General features: G+C 46.7%; 1 protein-coding gene across 1 annotated transcript; it reads left to right on the forward strand.

Moving 5' to 3' along the window:
- The first annotated feature begins 1024 nt into the window (after window positions 1-1024).
- On the forward strand, window positions 1025-16905 carry LOC116953055 (popeye domain-containing protein 3-like). The gene is made up of 5 exons (XM_032972907.2): window positions 1025-2807; window positions 5500-5586; window positions 6456-6586; window positions 8294-8402; window positions 9581-16905. Exons 1-5 carry the CDS (start codon window positions 2538-2540, stop codon window positions 10127-10129), a joined length of 1146 nt encoding a protein of 381 aa, XP_032828798.2. The 5' UTR covers window positions 1025-2537; the 3' UTR covers window positions 10130-16905.
- The last annotated feature ends 1116 nt before the right edge of the window (window positions 16906-18021 follow it).

Genomic DNA, 18021 nt, shown 5'->3' on the forward strand with positions numbered 1-18021 from the left:
TTCTATCTACGTGGCTTTACCGAAAGACCCAAAGAATATGAATTCCTGCAGTCACGAAAGCTTTAAGTCAAGATGCTGTTATTCATCCATCTGTCAATAGGTGTGTCTCGCAAGCAATCACAATTGACCAGTCACACCACTCAATGTTTTTTTTTTCCACTCTGCAGGCCAGGTCACAACCTCTCAAAATAAAAATATGGATTTTGAAAAAAGGGAAATGTGTTTGGTCGTGTTGGGTGTCCTGATCAACCTTGTGTACGTGTCAGTTCTCAAGGCATAATGGTGACAACCATCTTTCAATAATACATCAAGAGCAGTCTGACAGTGTAAGTGCCACGGTGTTTGTCGTGCTGCCTATTGGTAAGCAACGCTGAACTTGCCAGTACGAGTTTACTCTTAATACTTCGTTTTCATTGATTCCCTCAATTTTTCTACGAGTATAAATGTTGTGGATTACCCTAAACAGCATAATCATAGTAATAATATTCACCATCCCTTTTCCAAATCAATGATCAATGAAGGATTCACTTTGCCACGTAAGACGTGGGGTGGTTTGGCCATACTTCACCATGCTGGTCAATGTGGGTTTATATCACCCACCACTGATGTTAGCTGTGACCGATAACCAAACTCAAGCTGCCAGGTTGTGTGAAATACTGCAACAAACGCAGTATTATTACTTCTAATTGTATGATGTATTCATGTTCTGTATACATAAAATGTAATGTACTTCAACACTGGTGCTTGTATTGTGTGTACTGTTAACAGTCATGGAAATGTGGAATCTCCACCGCTGACTCTGTGTCCCATTGTTTATTTGAGCAGGGAGACAATGGCTTGTATTAATGTTGTAAGTATTACAACTGCTGTATTGTATGTATGTCGTATGTATGTTGTATGTAGAATGTATGTTAAACCTTTTTTCGCACCATACGTAGCCAATCGGAGGTGCAGGAGGACAACATATAAGTGTAGAGATGCTCCAAAACAAAAAACTTAACACACTCGTTAACAACATCGACTTAAAAGAAGAAAATATACTATCGTCGACGTTTCAGGCAATGGTCCCCTTTCATCGCTCATAAACAGAGACGCCACATAAACAAATATATAGTCAGGGCCATCCATAGCGGGGTGCTGGGTCTGGGGCAATCACACGACATCTGACACTAAACTAGAAACTAAACTATGTTTATTTTACTTAGGTGAGGTCCACTGAGCTATGTAGCTCGTTTTCAGAAGCAACCTGGCCACAAATGATAGCTCATCGAAGTGGCTTATCGTGTGGAAATTTGAAGCAGCAGCCAAATACTCTGAACGTGACGTCGACACGCCGAGCCCCTCAAATCGCGGGGTCCGAGGCGGTCGCCCCGATTAGCCGTACCCTTAGGAGCGGCTTTGTATAGAGCTAATGAGAGTTAAAGACTGCACTTAACACCTGGGTACCTGATGACGCGAATACAAAAAAATGATGACCAGTTTCTAAGTGGGCATAGGAATAATTACCTAAGAGTAGCTATTGAGTACCAAAATAAACCCACTAAATAAACGAATTTACATTCAAAGTTAAATCATAAAATGTTGCTGGCACAACGCATTTTGGGTAAGTTTGTTCTCGTTAGGACAAACAAGGCACCATTCCTGGGCGCAATTAGCATTTGCTGCTTCGCACTCCCGGCTCCGCGATCTTGGCCACATTTTGTGCCGAGCCCAGGCGGAGAGAGAGCGGCACCGCTCGCGCGCGGGGTGGAGGCGGCGCTCGAAGCCACCAACCCCGAGGCCTCGCCGTGAGCAGCCGGACAAAACTACAGCGCGTGAATTTGTTTACGATTTGGAGCAGCCAGTGCCAATGTGAGTACCTACCGACAGCCATTGTGGGGGTAATTTATCCCAGCAGCGACGACGAACGGCTTAAACTCCGTACTCTAGCACTCGATCTTTGTGTGTGTGGATATTGTTGCCACATCATCATTGCCTGTGTCGACTTAGCCCAAGTGTCCTAGCTGAAAGCTGCGCAAAGTGTACATCTGATGCTCATTCCGTAACTCAATGGCAATGGGTTCATTGCGTGCGGAGGCATATATCGGTGAACAAGCTCCATCTGTCACGGTTAGTAACGTTTATCTGTGACAATGTCCAGCCGGTACCTAAAACAAGCCAAGTATATTAATTTCACATCGGTGGATTCCGTTCGTCATCTGAATACAAAAACAAATCAGTTGACTGCCGTGTTATAGGCAACGTCGTGCTGTATTGTTAATGCATACATATCCAAGATAGAAAAGAGCTGAACTCCCACGGCTGTCGACATGGACTACACCTAGAGCTATCTCTTAATTACTCCTCTCTCGTGATGTACAAATGAGATCGCAGTGGCTTTGGAAAGAAGAAGCCATAGAAAACGAAGACCCCAAGAGGTTCACAACTTAATTAGCAACAACGGCAAAAATCAACGCTGGGGCCAGAATCGGACAGAAGATTGATCTCGTGGTCGTCCTTGGCTGGCACCGCCACCGTCTTTGCGGACCCGCACGGACATGGGCAGCAGTGACCACAGTGGGCCTCTCTCGGAGGAGCACGCGAAGTGCCGCGTGTGGAGCCGCGGGACCGAGGGGGCCGTGTTCCAGCTGGCCTCCGTCTTCATGCTGCTGGGCGCGATGGGGGGCTCGGGGCTCGCCGGCCGCCTCTACTCGTACGGCCTCCTGGGAGCCGCCTTCCTCTGCCTCGTCGTCTGGGCCTGGGTCGACGCTTGCGCCATCGACGCGTTCGGGTGGAACTTCTTGCTGCTCGCGGCGTGCCTCGGCCAGGTGAACGTTTTGTGCCTCACCTCCTTCCTTCCCGGCGGTGGCGTAGCTAGCCACATCGGTCAGGTGGGACCCCAAGGTTTGATTTGTCTCGCACCTAGGCTATTGTATACGCGGCTCATCTTGCATAATCACATCGCCGTTACGCTCACGGTATCGAACATTTAACGCTGTAGGGGCGCTCCGTTTTAAATCAATATTTGTTCTTTGACACTGTTGTTGAAAACACATCTAATGGTGGTTGTCAAGGGGGCTCCAACTCGTAGCTTTCGTCATGGGGGGGGGGGCAAGGCACCCCCTTGCTCCACACTCGCTACACTACGCAAAGACAAAGATCCCCCTATAGCCTCAACAGACTGCTGGGGAAAGTGCTGTTAGCGAGCACCTATTAATGCTGTCACGGCACACGAGGTGGTTCGTGACCAACACTACGCACGGCCGCCTTTGTCTCCCCAGTGGTGATGTTCACACACCGCACCAGGTACTGATTTGAGGTTTACTACCATTGCCACCAGCATCCACAACCAGCATGGTCTACAAATGGACACCTCTCCCTCCCATTGTGCTGGTAATGACCAATGGGCCAGTGTGTAGATCAGTTGTGGGGAAACCTCTTTATTTATTGAGAAACGAATAAGAATTTCAAATTCCTTTGGCCAGCCGCGCATTACTAATACACATCTCAGTCATATCTGTCACTACAAGAGGCCCTTGTAGTGACAGAAGTGACTGAGAATGCTAAACTTCTAAAATATTCCCCTCTAGTATTCGATTGTTACGGCTCATATGTTTCCAATAAATAATAAATATTGTTTTCGGTAGTTGACCTCATGTGAAATTAAGTCAGAGTTAACATTTGGCCCAATGGTCATTGGTTCCGTGGTGGAGTCGGAAGCTTTATAAACAGAACTCAGGGTATGTTTTTTTTTTTAAATAAACAAGTTGACTTGGCAATAATGTGAAGGGGAACGCACTGAGCCTGCGTTTATTCCTATGCTACCACTCTCCTAATAAAATATTAATTTCATATTTATTTATACAGGAAGGGTCCATCGAGTCTCGAGACTCTCTCGTACAGGGGAGGCCCGCATTGCTGCTTGTAGCCCAACTATTTGTGGCAAGTAAAATGTTTACATTTAGGCGAGAGCCACCCGTGAGATGGAGTGTTTTGACGTGCGCTGCGGGGAGTTCATGATGTGGCACTGATTTGTGTTTGTGCAATGTTTAAAATTTGCCATGCGACGCGGCTGTTTCTTTGTTGTTCTAATTCCTGTTTGCTTCTTTGCTGTAAGTGACCTTTATTCGTCGTTTGTTTTGCCTTCGCCATGTTTGTTGACCCAGCACAAAATAACTTAAACTTGGCTTCGTTATGAAGTGTGCAAGTGGTGCAACTGCAGCACCGCAGCATCACGGGTTAGAGAGGCCCAGGCGCCGGTTGTCGAATGAATACATTTCGAGTTCGCACATGAACCACAAAACCTGCTGATCTTGTCAAGGAGCATAAACCATCATGCAAACTCCGGTGGTCATCTTCGCAGCGGATTTTGGATGCGCTGCTGCGCCCGTCTGGAATGCATACGTAAAATAGAGAGAGGTAAATTGTACAGAGGCCCCCCCATTCAATGTATTTCACCAGGGCTCTTGTGAACCACGCTTACACCACTGCTGAACTGACTTCTCTTGGCCACCTCACAGCACAGTGGGCATTTGCGTTTCACAAATCTCTCTGCGATCCACCATCTGGGGCCGTCCAAATCGCCGAATGGCAAGGATGGCAAAAGGCGAACGCCACCGCAGTCAGCTGGCCGAGAGCTTTGCTTTCTCTTTGTTGTCAAGATGCAAGTTGCTTAAGACTCGATGAGGTGAGAACAGGTTGGCAACCCTTGACCCAAGGAGGACGCACCGTGTCAACATCTAGAGCAGCAGACAGGGCCTATTGCGATACAATTGACTCCTCCCCCAGCCAGAATATCGAGCAGGGGTCAGCAACCTGCGACGACAGAACCGCATGCGGTGGCTCTTTAAGGACTGCTTCGTGACATTATTAAGGACCACCACCTTCTTGTATTCACATGGCATTGCGGCTCTTGAAATATAATTCGAAAAAAATGCCTTTTGTTGTTATATTGGGTGCCGACCCCTGATATAGAGGTACCACTCTTCTCACTTTGAGTTGGTGGTCTGACATAGCATGCATGATGGGAGGACTGAGCCTATACAATTACTCTCTGCTGCCTGTACAGACACATACCATGAGTGTGTGTACATCTGTATCAGTGTTATATATCTGTATCAGTGTATGTATAGTATATGAGTAACGCTATACAGATACAGACTCGAAAGGTGTGCGTACAGAATATATCTATGAGTGTGTGTGGATAACTCTGTGTCTACATCTCTGTGAACTCTAAACAAACGCGGACTGAGTCTTTCGTTTGTTCTCCTCCTCCCGTACCTCCGATTAGCACGGCTGGCTGCGTACGGCACGAAAGAAGCTCAACTACACACTACGAGTTTTGCGCTGTATCTTTGTTTGGCCATTTTCCATAACGTATCTTCCGTTTGGTTTCCTCCATGCACGTGGATTAACTAAAACAAAGTTGCGTGACTGACCAGATGATGAAGTTGATTCTGCCTACACACACATATATACATACATGTATCACATATATACATACATGTATTATCGCTGCAGGTGTTCTATCTCGCATACCAACTGAGACCGGTGCAGTTGGACCAAGCCTTTGAAGAACTTTACACGAGCATCTTTCAGCCTCTCCAGGTACCAAATGAAACAGTTTACAAATCTTGGGCAAAAAAATAATCACAGCTTAGTGTTGCAAACATCACACCACGGCCTTTCATGACAGCTACAGTGCTCACATTAAAGAACACCACGTGCCACTGCTGGATGAAAGACTCCCCGTGCTGTATGAGTCACGGGAGTTGTTTAAGCATACTTCACCACACTGGTCAGCATGGGTTGGTGAAGGAGGAGGAGTGGGGCGACTAGGGCTGGATCAGGTTTCGCTCGCCACTGATGTGAGCCGTGATCGGTGATTGGATTCAGGTCGCTGGTTTTGTAGCGCAGCGCGCTAAGCATGACACTACCGCACTCTCGTTTCGTACACATAGAAAAAGATCCCCCCTATAGCCTTTACCAGACTGTCCGTGTCTGTATGGAGTTATTCATATATACACGCATTGATACAGATATACACAAATACGAATGTTCAGTTTGATGTCCTTACCCCGCACCGTACGTTGGCTACATATGGTGCGAAAGAAGTTCAACATAATACGTTAGGGCAAGTGCTGTAAAATGAGGCACCGATGGATGGCCAGCACCACACCCGGCAGCCTTTGTCTCCCTCGTGAGGCTGAGTCGACCTAGGAGAGGCCCAGGACCGATTCAGATAATCGTCACTGGTGTTGGCCGTGATAGGGACTCTAACTCGGATCGCCGAGTTCAAAGTGCAGCGCGCTAGTCACTCCAGCACTCACCGCTCTATTAGACAACTTGTGTCACTGCAAGAGGCCTGACACAAGCACTGCCAATACCTCACCACACTGGTCAGCACGAGTGGGTGAGTTGGTTACAGCTGACGGGCGTTACGCTCCTCCTCCTCTTCGTGTGTCGTGCTGTCCAAGGTACCACGGGAAGCCTTCCGCAGGGTCATGGCGTGCAGCGCCCAAGAGGTTCTGCTTCTCAAGCCCCACCACCTCTATGCCATGGAGGGCATCACACCCATCGACAGGCTCTCCATCCTCCTCACTGGCAGGTGTTCCGTTCACTCACCACCACCACCACTGCCATCATTGTCGTCATCATCATTGCTATTATCACCACCACCACCACCACTGTCATCATTGTCATCATCATCATCATCGCTATTATCACCACCACCATCACTGCCATCATTGTCGTCATCATCATCATTGCTATTATCACCACCACCACCACTGCCATCATTGTCATCATCATCATTGCTATTATCACCACCACTGCCATCATTGTCGTCATCATCATCATTGCTATTATCACCACCACCATCACTGCCATCATTGTCGTCATCATCATCATTGCTATTATCACCACCACCACTGCCATCATTGTCATCATCATCATTGCTATTATCACCACCACCATCACTGCCATCATTGTCGTCATCATCATCATTGCTATTATCACCACCACCACCACTGCCATCATTATCATCATCATTGATATTATCACCACCACCACTGCCATCATTGTCATCATCATCATCATTGCTATTATCACCACCACTGCCATCATTGTCATCATTATCATTGCTATTATCACCATCACCACCACCACTGCCATCATTGTCATCATCATCATCATTGCTATTATCACCACCACCACTGCCATCATTGTCATCATCATCATTGCTATTATCACCACCACCACCACCACTGCCATCATTATCATCATCATTGCTGTTATCACCACCACCACTGCCATCATTGTCATCATCATCATTGCTATTATCACCATCACCACCACCACTGCCATCATTGTCATCATCATCATTGCTATTATCACCACCACCACTGCCATCATTGTCATCATCGTCATTGCTATTATCACCACCACCACAACTGCCATCATTGTCATCATCATCATTGCTATTATCACCACCACCACTGCCATCATTGTCATCATCATCATTGCTATTGTCACCACCACCACTGCCATCATTGTCATCATCATCATTGCTATTATCACCACCACCACCACTGCCATCATTATCATCATCATTGCTGTTATCACCACCACCACTGCCATCATTGTCATCATCATCATTGCTATTATCACCACCACCACTGCCATCATTGTCATCATCATCATTGCTATTGTAACCACCACCACTGCCATCATTGTCATCATCATCATTGATATTATCACCACCACCACCACCATTGCCATCATTGTCATCATCATCATTGCTATTATCACCACCACCACCACTGCCATCATTGTCATCATCATCATTGCTATTATCACCACCACCACCACTGCCATCATTGTCATTATCATCATTGCTATTATCACCACCACCACCACTGCCATCATTGTCATCATCATGATTGCTATTATCACCACCACCACAACCACTGTCATCATACTAACTATCATCATTACTATTATAGCATCATGATCAACATCGTCAGCACCATCACCTGCACCACCATCAATACCATCACCACCATCATTAGACGATTTGGAAGATGTGTTGTGCCCACACTTTACCTCACCACAGGAGGGTTTGAAGAGATTTATTTATACCGTCTTGCCAGGAGACTAAACTGGTGACCTTTGGATTGCAGGTTCAGCATGCTAACCATTACTCATGAGCCTCCATAACAATACATAAGTTCGCGTTGTATCTGACGCACACAGAGGAACACTGAGCGTCGTTAAACCCGAGTCTTGTCTGTGGCCGTCATTGTCTAACCCCCAGGATAAGGGTGACTGTGGAAGGCCAGTTTCTGCACTTCATCTATCCCTACCAGTTCCTGGATGCCCCAGAATGGGAGTCCCTGAGGCCATCGGAAGATGGGAAGTTCCAGGTGAGCACGTGTGTGGCAGTGTGTGGCAGTGTGCTGGTGGTGAGCTGGTGGTGAGCTGGTGGTGAGCTGCTTGTGAGATGGGCGCCGCGGCGGCGAGATGTTAACTGCCTCGCCTGGTATAGAGGAGGGCATGGGTTCGATTCCAACCCTGATGCCTGCTGTATATTTGGAGTTTGCGTGTCTCTCTCTCTGCGGTAGCCTGGATTTTTCTCCGGGTCCTCTGGTTTTTCCCTCCACATTTAGAAACATGCGTTTAGAGTATTTGGCTGCTATACATTTCTACATGATAAGCCACTTCGTTTAGCTATCATTTGTGGCCAGGTCACTTCTGAAAAAGAGCTATATAGCTCAGTGGGCCAAAATAAAAATTTTGGTTAAAAAAATAGTTTATATTTCGATTTAAATCTTTCGTGACTGCAGTAATTCATATTCTTAGCTCTTTCGGTAAAGTCACGTGACTTTACCGAAAGAGCTAAGAAAATATTTTATAGTTTAGATACAACACATTAACAACCAGGCTGGTTGTGATTACATCGATGACTGAAGTATGTCCTAACACTCGCAATAAATGCCTTCGTTCGTGCGTATGTAAGAGTATATTTAAGATTCATGAAAATTACATGCAAATGTGACTTTGATGCCTCCACAGGGATATCCAAATAGCTGAGATAACATATAGGCAACATATCACTCAGGGAATATATCACACAGAAGAAATATCACAGAGCTAGGATATCACGCAGCTTGAATATTGATCAATTGGACTCTGCAAGGATGCGTGTTGATCAATTGGACTCTCTGTGGATACGTGTTGATCAGTCGAGAGTAGCACAGTCCGGTAGTTAAGTGCAGGGTGATGCATCCTCTTAGCAGCAGTGGCTTTTGGTTCACATCACGTGGCTCTTTACATGTGCCTCTATGGCCGTCTAGAACGCTCTTTCTTCCGATATTATAAAGTGACTTGAGCTATGCACATTTTAAATTTGAAAACTAATTTACTTAGAACTTATTTTTGCGTCCAGTTTGCCGTCCTTCCTCCGCACCTCCGATTGGCACGGTTGGCTACGTACGGCGCGAAAGAAGTTCAATGTACACACTTAGACAATACGGTGAGTCTGGCACCATCAAATACCCCCCCTCCCGCCCCCGTCCTCCGTGCTCTCTCCTCCACGTGACAGGTGACGCTGACGGCCGACACAACCTGCTGCTTCGTGTCGTGGCGCCGCAGGGACCTGTACCTGCTGCTGGCAAGCGACCGCTACATGGCGCGCCTCTTCTCCCTGCTCATCGGCCACGACATCGCCGAGAAGCTCTACCTGCTCAACCAGCGCCTCGGCGGCCCGCGGGGGGCCTCCCGCTTCGACGTGCGGCTGCCCGGCCTCGATCGCGACGCCGACGACGGTGATGGCTGCACGAGCGTCGCTCCGGCGAACCGCGTGCAGCGCGGGAAACCCGGCGGCGGCGGCGGCGGCGGCGGCACGGTGGACGAGCCGCGCGCGGGCAACGTCGGCGACCCGACCTGGGCTGAGCCACGGAGGGAGGAGGGCCCCCACGTGAGACCCACGCGCAGTTCTAAGGGGGGGCGGCCGGCGACGGGAGAGCGCGCGCCCAGGTTGGTGCGGCGCGACGTGTCCCCTCTGGTCGCCGCGGACGGGCGAGGAGAGTTGCTACTGAGGGCACAACGCTCGGAGGAGGCACGGTCGTCGACGCAGACTCTGAACCTCTGACCGGCGTGTGCCCGGAGGAGGTGGCTTTCCGTTGGCGCTACAAACGCTGCCGTGAGCTTTGAAGTTCGGTTTATACGCAGAGAACTCAATTTTCACAAGCACTCTACTCGTACCTGGCTTACGATCGCCGTTACAAAACGCCACCATAGATTTTGAAATGTACCCGAGAAATATTCCTTTACAAGAACACGTTCCTGGCTTTACGAACGCCATTTACAAACATTGTCATAGAAGATGTAACTAGACACACGAAACACATTTTCGACAACAATTCTGTGACACCTTGTCTCCCCGCTGTAGTTTAGTCACCTGTTTCGATCAACCATGAAGAATATTACTGTATCCATCTACAAGTTCACGATCCCACCCCTGTCTACGACGAAGCAATGAAGATAAATCATGCACGTGTATGGTTTACGTAACGCTTCGCAAACATGCGTTTGTCCTCTTAAATATATATTTTTTGCAACACGGAAGCCAGCGGGGCAGCTTACAGGGCAAAAAGAGATGAGCGTGTTTGCAAGCTGCCCCTTTCAGTGTTGGTTTTGTGTCTGCAAGTTTTGGGTAACCCTTGGGCTGCTTTTAATAGTCCATTATCGCAACACAACTTTCAACCACAGGTTCATTCATATTGGATTATCTCGATGAGAGTTGCCATGTCCTGCAATTATGGACACAGACGGGCGGACGTGAAGTCCCCACACCTCCGATCAGCATGGTTGGCGACGTGCGGTGCGAAAGAAGCTCAAGATACATCTCTACAAGACAGAGCGCTGGTGCACAGAGCGCTGGTGCACATGCTGATACCCAAAACTTTAGCTTGCTTTACTGCACACGTTTCACTTATACGGCAGTGTCAGTCAATTGTGGATAGTGTCAGGAGATAGGTCTGCACTGTAGTTAATGAACGGTGACGGTCATTACCAGAAACAGTAACATCTTGACATATTATTTTCGTATCTGCTGATGTGGCGGTGTTTGTTATACACAAACGATGAACAGTTGAGAGTCCACGCTTTTGAAAAATGCGATCGCATATTTTCTGAGATCATGCTGCACACCAATTGGGAAATGATTCACCATCCTTTCCCTGAAATTTGATTGGAAAAATCTAATTGTGTATTCATCTCACTTCTGTCTGTTTGTGTCTCCTGCTCTGCGAGGTACGTCTCATCCTGCCTTATGTGTTCCACAGCTTTAAAATAAAGTTCGCATTTGCACGTGATTTTAATATGAAATAATTTATTTTGTCATAGACTTAAAGTATAATTTTATTAAAATAATCAATTATTATTTACATGCCTAGACTTGCAGATGGCTGGACTGTTTGACCATACTTCACCACAGTGGTCAGTGTGGGTTATTGCAGGCAGGGGGCCCTGGACTGGTTCAGTATCACTCGCAACTGATGTTAGCCGTGGCTCAGATTGCCAGTTCCATAGTGCAGTGCGTTGACCAACGCATGACTAATACACCCCACACCTCGGGCATAAAATAATCATATACTAAAGACCTTTTCAAATCCACTGCTGGATGATGCCCCCCCCCATACCAAGTTTGTGAATGTACGTATGTTGAACCTATTTCGCATTGTACCTAGCCAACCGTACTAATTGGAGGTGCGGGGGAAGGACAACAATTTGACTGGGATGCTTGACCATATTTCTGGGATGTTTGACCATACTTCTGGGATGCTTGACCACACTTTTGGGATGTTTGACCACACTTCTGAGATGTTTGACCATACTTCTGGGATGCTTGACCATACTTCTGGGATGTTTGACCATACTTCTGGGATGCTTGACCACACTTTTGGGATGTTTGACCACACTTCTGAGATGTTTGACCATACTTCTGGGATGCTTGACCATACTTCTGGGATGTTTGACCACACTTCTGGGATGCTTGACCATACTTCTGGGATGTTTTACCATACTTCTGGGATGTTTAACCACACTTCTGAGATGTTTGACCACACTTCTTGGATGTTTGACCACACTTCTGGGATGTTTAACCACACTTCTGAGATGTTTGACCACACTTCTGGGATGTTTGACCACACTTCTGGGATGTTTGACCACACTTCTGGGATGTTTGACCATACTTCTGGGATGTTTGACCACACTTCTGGGATGTTTGACCATACTTCTGGGATGTTTGACGATACTTCACCGCATTGCCAAGTGCAGGTTGATGAAGCAAGAGGCCCTGGACTAGTTCAGAGAACACTCATCGCTGATGTCAGTCGTGGACAGATATTAAACTCAGGTTTGTAAGCCAGCATGCGAACCACTGCACCATTGATCAACTCCCTTACCCTTGGGTATGTGCCCTTAAAAGCTTCTGTTATGACCTGTGAAATATTTTCAGCGAAAGTGTCCACTTTATGCCAAGGAGCGGAAACGTCCAATTGAACGTTCGCTTTGTAAGTCGCAAGACACAGCAAATGTAAAAACTTTTTGAAGCTGCCATAAAGTTGCAATATTTTTTCAAAGCCAATAAGTTAAATCGGTGGTCACGTGAGTACGCAACATTAAGGTGACTAAACCGAGACAGTGCATTTTACGTCTAACATAGGTGAACAAAAATACGTTTTGTATGCGAATTTAAACGTATGTTGGAAGATCCATTTGCTTTATCCAGGTCATCCCGGATAAGACATTACCCCGAATAACCCCGAGTTGAGTTGATATATTTTGCAGCATCACCAATCGCACGTGACACTGCCAATTGTCCCAAGTGCAACGAGAGACGTGAGTGTCTCGTTGTGCACAAAGGCACCTCCTGGCCCATCTCCGTGCCACTCAAGACGACATTGTTTGACACTTTGCTCTGGGTCAGGGAGACTTCTGTTGACCGCCCTTGTGTGCAAAGAACATGACACCTGTCCTGATGGACACGTCACCAAGTGCCAGACTGGACAGTGATCTGTTTGAAGGGAACAACTAAATGGGAATAGTGGCGTCGACTGTAATCGCGTGCGTCGCAAGTGTGGCACGTGCGATTTAGGAGGAATTTAAAGAGTTAATCTCTCTCTCTATTCCAGCGTACGTTTCGGCAGTTACGCTGGTCAGTGTTTTTGAGTTTCACCGCGTGCTGTTCTGCACAATGTCTGCTGTTGAGAACCGAATTCACTTCCCGAAAGAAGCTCACAGCACAAGGAGCGGGACGTCGGACATTGTGCCGAACAAGATGCGGCAAACCCAAGACACATCAGAGATGTAACCGTCATCATCCTGCGATGCGGCGTGGGGTTTTTGTTGTGTTGAGTTATCTGTATGTACCGCTGTACGATAGCTTCCTGCGATGCGGGTCGGATATTTGTTTACAGATAAGACAGAGTGCTCATTGTGAACCAGACAAGATAGAGCTCGATTTCTACCGTTGATGTAGCGGCTGATTTAAAACGCCGCGTGAGATGACGCGTTATCGCGCAAACACGTGCTTCATTGGATTAGAGGCTAGGCTCCTGTCACATCCGATCTTATAATTGCCCGTTACAAACAGAATGACCTAGAAAAAAGTTAATATATTTTAAATATAACAATTCAGCAATAATGTTCCCGTTACAGACCAAGTTGTCATATATTTGGTTGTGGTTGGTGAGCATATATGCTTTGGATAAGTCTAATGACTTCAATTAACAGAGATAAATTAGTAACACATGAAATCAATCAATTATGTTCCATCGCTCTCCTTGAAATATCTTTGAGCGGCCTCTGGGGCCTTCCAGACTTCGGTTAATGATCAGCATGTACTTAAACATGCAAACTCTGGACCAGTTTTACCCATCTTGGGCTTACAGCAGAGTCAGCTGTGCTAAACATATCCTTCTAGTCTGCTGGATGTTATTGGTAAGGGTCCTCTCTCTACACGACTGGCCATAAGCATAGAAAACAATATTCTACAGAACGTCACTGAGCACTGTCGTGGAATATACAGGGTAATAATGTAGTAACTTCTTCCTAAGCAATTAAACAGGGGTAGGATTAAGCGTCGAGTTATGTTGGATATTAAGGTTTTATAATCTTGCACTAATGTCTAGAATATGCTATGGTTATAAAAACACGACCTTGGCTGTCCTGTGCATTTTGTGCCCTCTGTATTTACAATGGATAACGGCACACTAAGTACTGTACTGTATAGCTGAAATAATACAAGAGACAATAGCGTGTGATATTACCGAAGGCACAGACACACACACCTTCACCTCAACGTCCTGTAATTATGTATTTAAGATAAAGGTGCAGTCCTCCAATATCTTGCCCCTTACATCGCTGACAGAAGGGCCGCTCCTTATGAGGGAGTTCTGCGTGGCTCCTCTATATATTTGTAACTATGTGCAATTTAGGGGGGGGAAAGGGCTCAATGTTTTTTTCTTAAATATATGATGAACACCGATGTTTCAAGGACAATTTAAATCAGTAATGAGCATTTGTCCTAAATCTTCACTTAAAGCTTTCGTGACTGCAGGAATTCACATTATTTGGGTCTTTCGGTAAAGTCACGTAGATAGGTTCAAAGAAAATAACAAAAAAACTCCAACGTTTCGATCGCACACAAGCGGCCGTCATCAGGAGGATGGAATGACCGCATGGCATCAGGAGGATGACGACCGCTTGCGTCGCGATTGAAACGTCGGAGTTTTTTGTTATTTTCTTTGAACCTATCTACGTGGCTTTACTGAACGACCTATAGAATATGTCCTCTAGCTGGTTATATATATGTTTATAAAAGCAAACTATTTTTTAATGCAAAGGTGGGTTTTTTTTTACTCGTTGATTTTAATTTCGGCCAACAACTTCATGAAACTGAAAATTTAAAAAAACATCCGTTATAAAATACCCGTCCGTCTATTACAGATTATCGCAGTCAATCACATTCGCCCTATTTCCGCTGCCAAGGACATACATAAATATTGAGGAATTTAAGGGCAACAAAACAGACCAGCGGCGAAAGTCAACATAAGAACGTTGATTTTGAAAAGCCCTCGTATTGAAAACGTTACATGTTCCTTTTACAATAGACATCAGATGCACCGCATCTTTATTTCAAGAGGTCATCGGTTAAATTTTATCTCTCGGCACGGCAGTTGAAAGCCTGGTGCAAGTGTCTGAAAGCTCTCTTCCTCTGTCCACTCCAGCAGGATAAATGGTTAGTCGACCACGGTCAGTCTATTGGTATGCCACGTGTGTTGGGATAAAGTGTGGGTGCTCCCACCTATTTCAAGATATCTGTCCAGCAAGGAGGAGTAGGCCAACATTCCCTCTGGAGGGCCTCTCTTGAACTCCGTCTTGTGGAGGTCATTCCACCAGCAGTGGCGTGAGCCAGCAGTTGCAGGCCTGCACCTTTGCATCTGTATACTCTAATGTATATATTATCGCAGCAATTGCGAGCACCACTCCGTACATCTATTTTATCTGCAGATAACAGCAAAGACTTGCATTGTATTCCTATGTGTTTGTGTACGCCCGGCAGGCAGGTTTGTTTTTTTTCCATCCAAGTGATCAATGCACAACATTTAAGGCGTGTTCCGAGTCCCAAAGGCTCTCCCCACCCCCACCGCCACCCGTTCGTCCTTTGTGTGGAATGACCGCATGGCAATTGGGGGCCGGTGCGAGCAATCAGGTCTGTAAATGTCAGCGTGATGTGTGCCACTTATAAAAGGGGACACCCATTACCGGCCCCGTTCGCGCGCGACGTTTACAGACCGCGCTGCGTAAATCAGTCGCTGCGCCGAACGGGGGCATTTGTTTCATAATGAGGCGCCTCGCCTCCAAATGCATTCCCCGTGGGCCCCAGCGCATGCACATGTGGGTGGGGGTCTCTGTTAGAGACGGACCTTCCTCCTCGCATCTTGACATTGGAGCTGGAGCAAACACATACACATGCAATTCACGAGTTTTTATATATTTACATATACAAAGATAAAGACACCCCTATCCCCGTATAGTCTTAACATACTGTTGGAGCAAGTGCTTGTTAGCGAGCACCTTTCAAGACCGGCACGGTAAACGAGGGGGTGGGTGGCCGGGACCACGCCCGGCCGCCTTTGTCTCCCCAGTGGTGATGTTTACACACCGCACCAGGTACTAATTTGAGGCTGAGTCAACCTAGGGGACGTCTGGTCAGTGTGGAAGAGTAAGCCAAATACCCTCTAGAAGCGCGCTCGAGCTTTTCTCTTTGATTAGTATACAAGCAGTGCTAATACTCCACAATATGCACGGTGATGTAGGGATGTATGTACGTAAGTCCGTCGATTAAAATATTTTCAGAATTCAATATTTTAAATGTAAGCACAAACCATAGCAATAAAATAGTTTAGTCACCCACAGGATATGCGTATAATTTAACCAATAACCATGGTATTACTCGCCTTATATGAACGTGGTATTGTAGTTCTAATAATAGATCTGATTATATCTTAAACTCTTTTACACATTATAATTGCCAGTTGTGCGGTTGTGACCTCATTATCAACAATCATTATGACCGCCTTCTAAAATTAACTACGGTATAACAAGTTACCAGTTCGGTCAGCTACCCTTCAACTTATAGCAAAACAAGGTTTGGACCTGTTACACCGTTGTTATTTCGCACGTGCCCAAGGCTGCATTGCATATCTCTTGCATGCTGAAAAATGTACGACTAACCTACTGTGTTTTGTAAATTGTATTTTTGACACTCCATATGTGTGTATCTCAACCGAAACAATGCAATTGCTCGAAATAAGGGTATTTTCTATATGTAATTGAATAAATACTACGGTTTCATTATTTTGCACGTGTGTTGGACTTGTGAATAGCGTGAAACGAGATACAACGGTGCTCTGTTTGCTTTCCAACTCCTCCCAAGGCATCGCCACCGTCCCCCATCGCCACCCTCGCTCGGCTCGTCTCCCGGTTCACTCTGCCCCAGGGACCAAACGCCCCCTCCTCTCCATCAGTGTCAAACTTCTACTCCATGGGTGGTGGTGGCTCCTTCTCCTCAGCTGACACCAACGTCTCGAAACCCCGCCCGTGGACTCGTCCCAGACTGTTCACGCTGAATATCAAAAACCTTCCAAATTTAGAACTCGCTGCCACTGTGCTGGAGGTTTCATCGCTCACTCCGCGCGTTACTCACAGTAAGACGCCTCCTCTCGGTCATGTACATCTCATTTCTGTGTGCGCCTCTCATTGTTTGAATTGCACCGACTATATATTTACCATCAGTATTTTATTTGAAAAATAGAGACCCAGAGGAAGGGAGAGCGTACGGTCAGACAGGGTGTGTTGGGAGCTAACATCTCGCCACGGTGGCTAGGAGATGTTAACTACCTCTTCTGGTATATAGGAGGTCGTGGGTTCGATCCAGATCCCAACCCTGACGCCTACTGCTGTTTATTTGGAGTCTGCGTGTTCTCCCCGTGGTCGCGTGCATTTTTCTCCGGGTCTTCCGGTGTTTGCCTCTACATTTAGAATCAACATCACGCGTTTACAATATTTGTCTGCTATACATTTACACGTGTTAAGCCACTTCGCTGAGTTATTAGTTGTGATAGACAGGTCGCCTCTAAAAAAGAGCTATATAGCTCAGTAGGGCCTTACGTGGTAAAATAAAAACTAGTTTAGTTTTGGTTTAGGTAAAGCGTAATGGGAGTAACACCAACAAGCGGGTCAGGGCCCCACAAAGCGGTGAGGAGAGCTGTGGGGGAGGCACGTTGAGGGTGTTAGCGGGTGCTGTGTGCGTTGTAAGGGGAGCGGTGGTGGAGCGGTTAGCGCTACGCCGTGCTACAAATCCGGCGATCAGGATTCGATTCCCGCTCACGGCCACCACCAGTGACGATTATCTGAACCGGTCCTGGGCCTCCCCAAAGGTTGACTCAGCCTCAAACGAGTACCTGGTGGGGC

Source organism: Petromyzon marinus, chromosome 49, assembly GCF_048934315.1.
Source record: "Petromyzon marinus isolate PM22_M1 ecotype Great Lakes invasive population chromosome 49, UKy_Petmar_22M1.pri1.0, whole genome shotgun sequence".
Classification (NCBI taxonomy): Eukaryota; Metazoa; Chordata; class Hyperoartia; order Petromyzontiformes; family Petromyzontidae; genus Petromyzon; species Petromyzon marinus.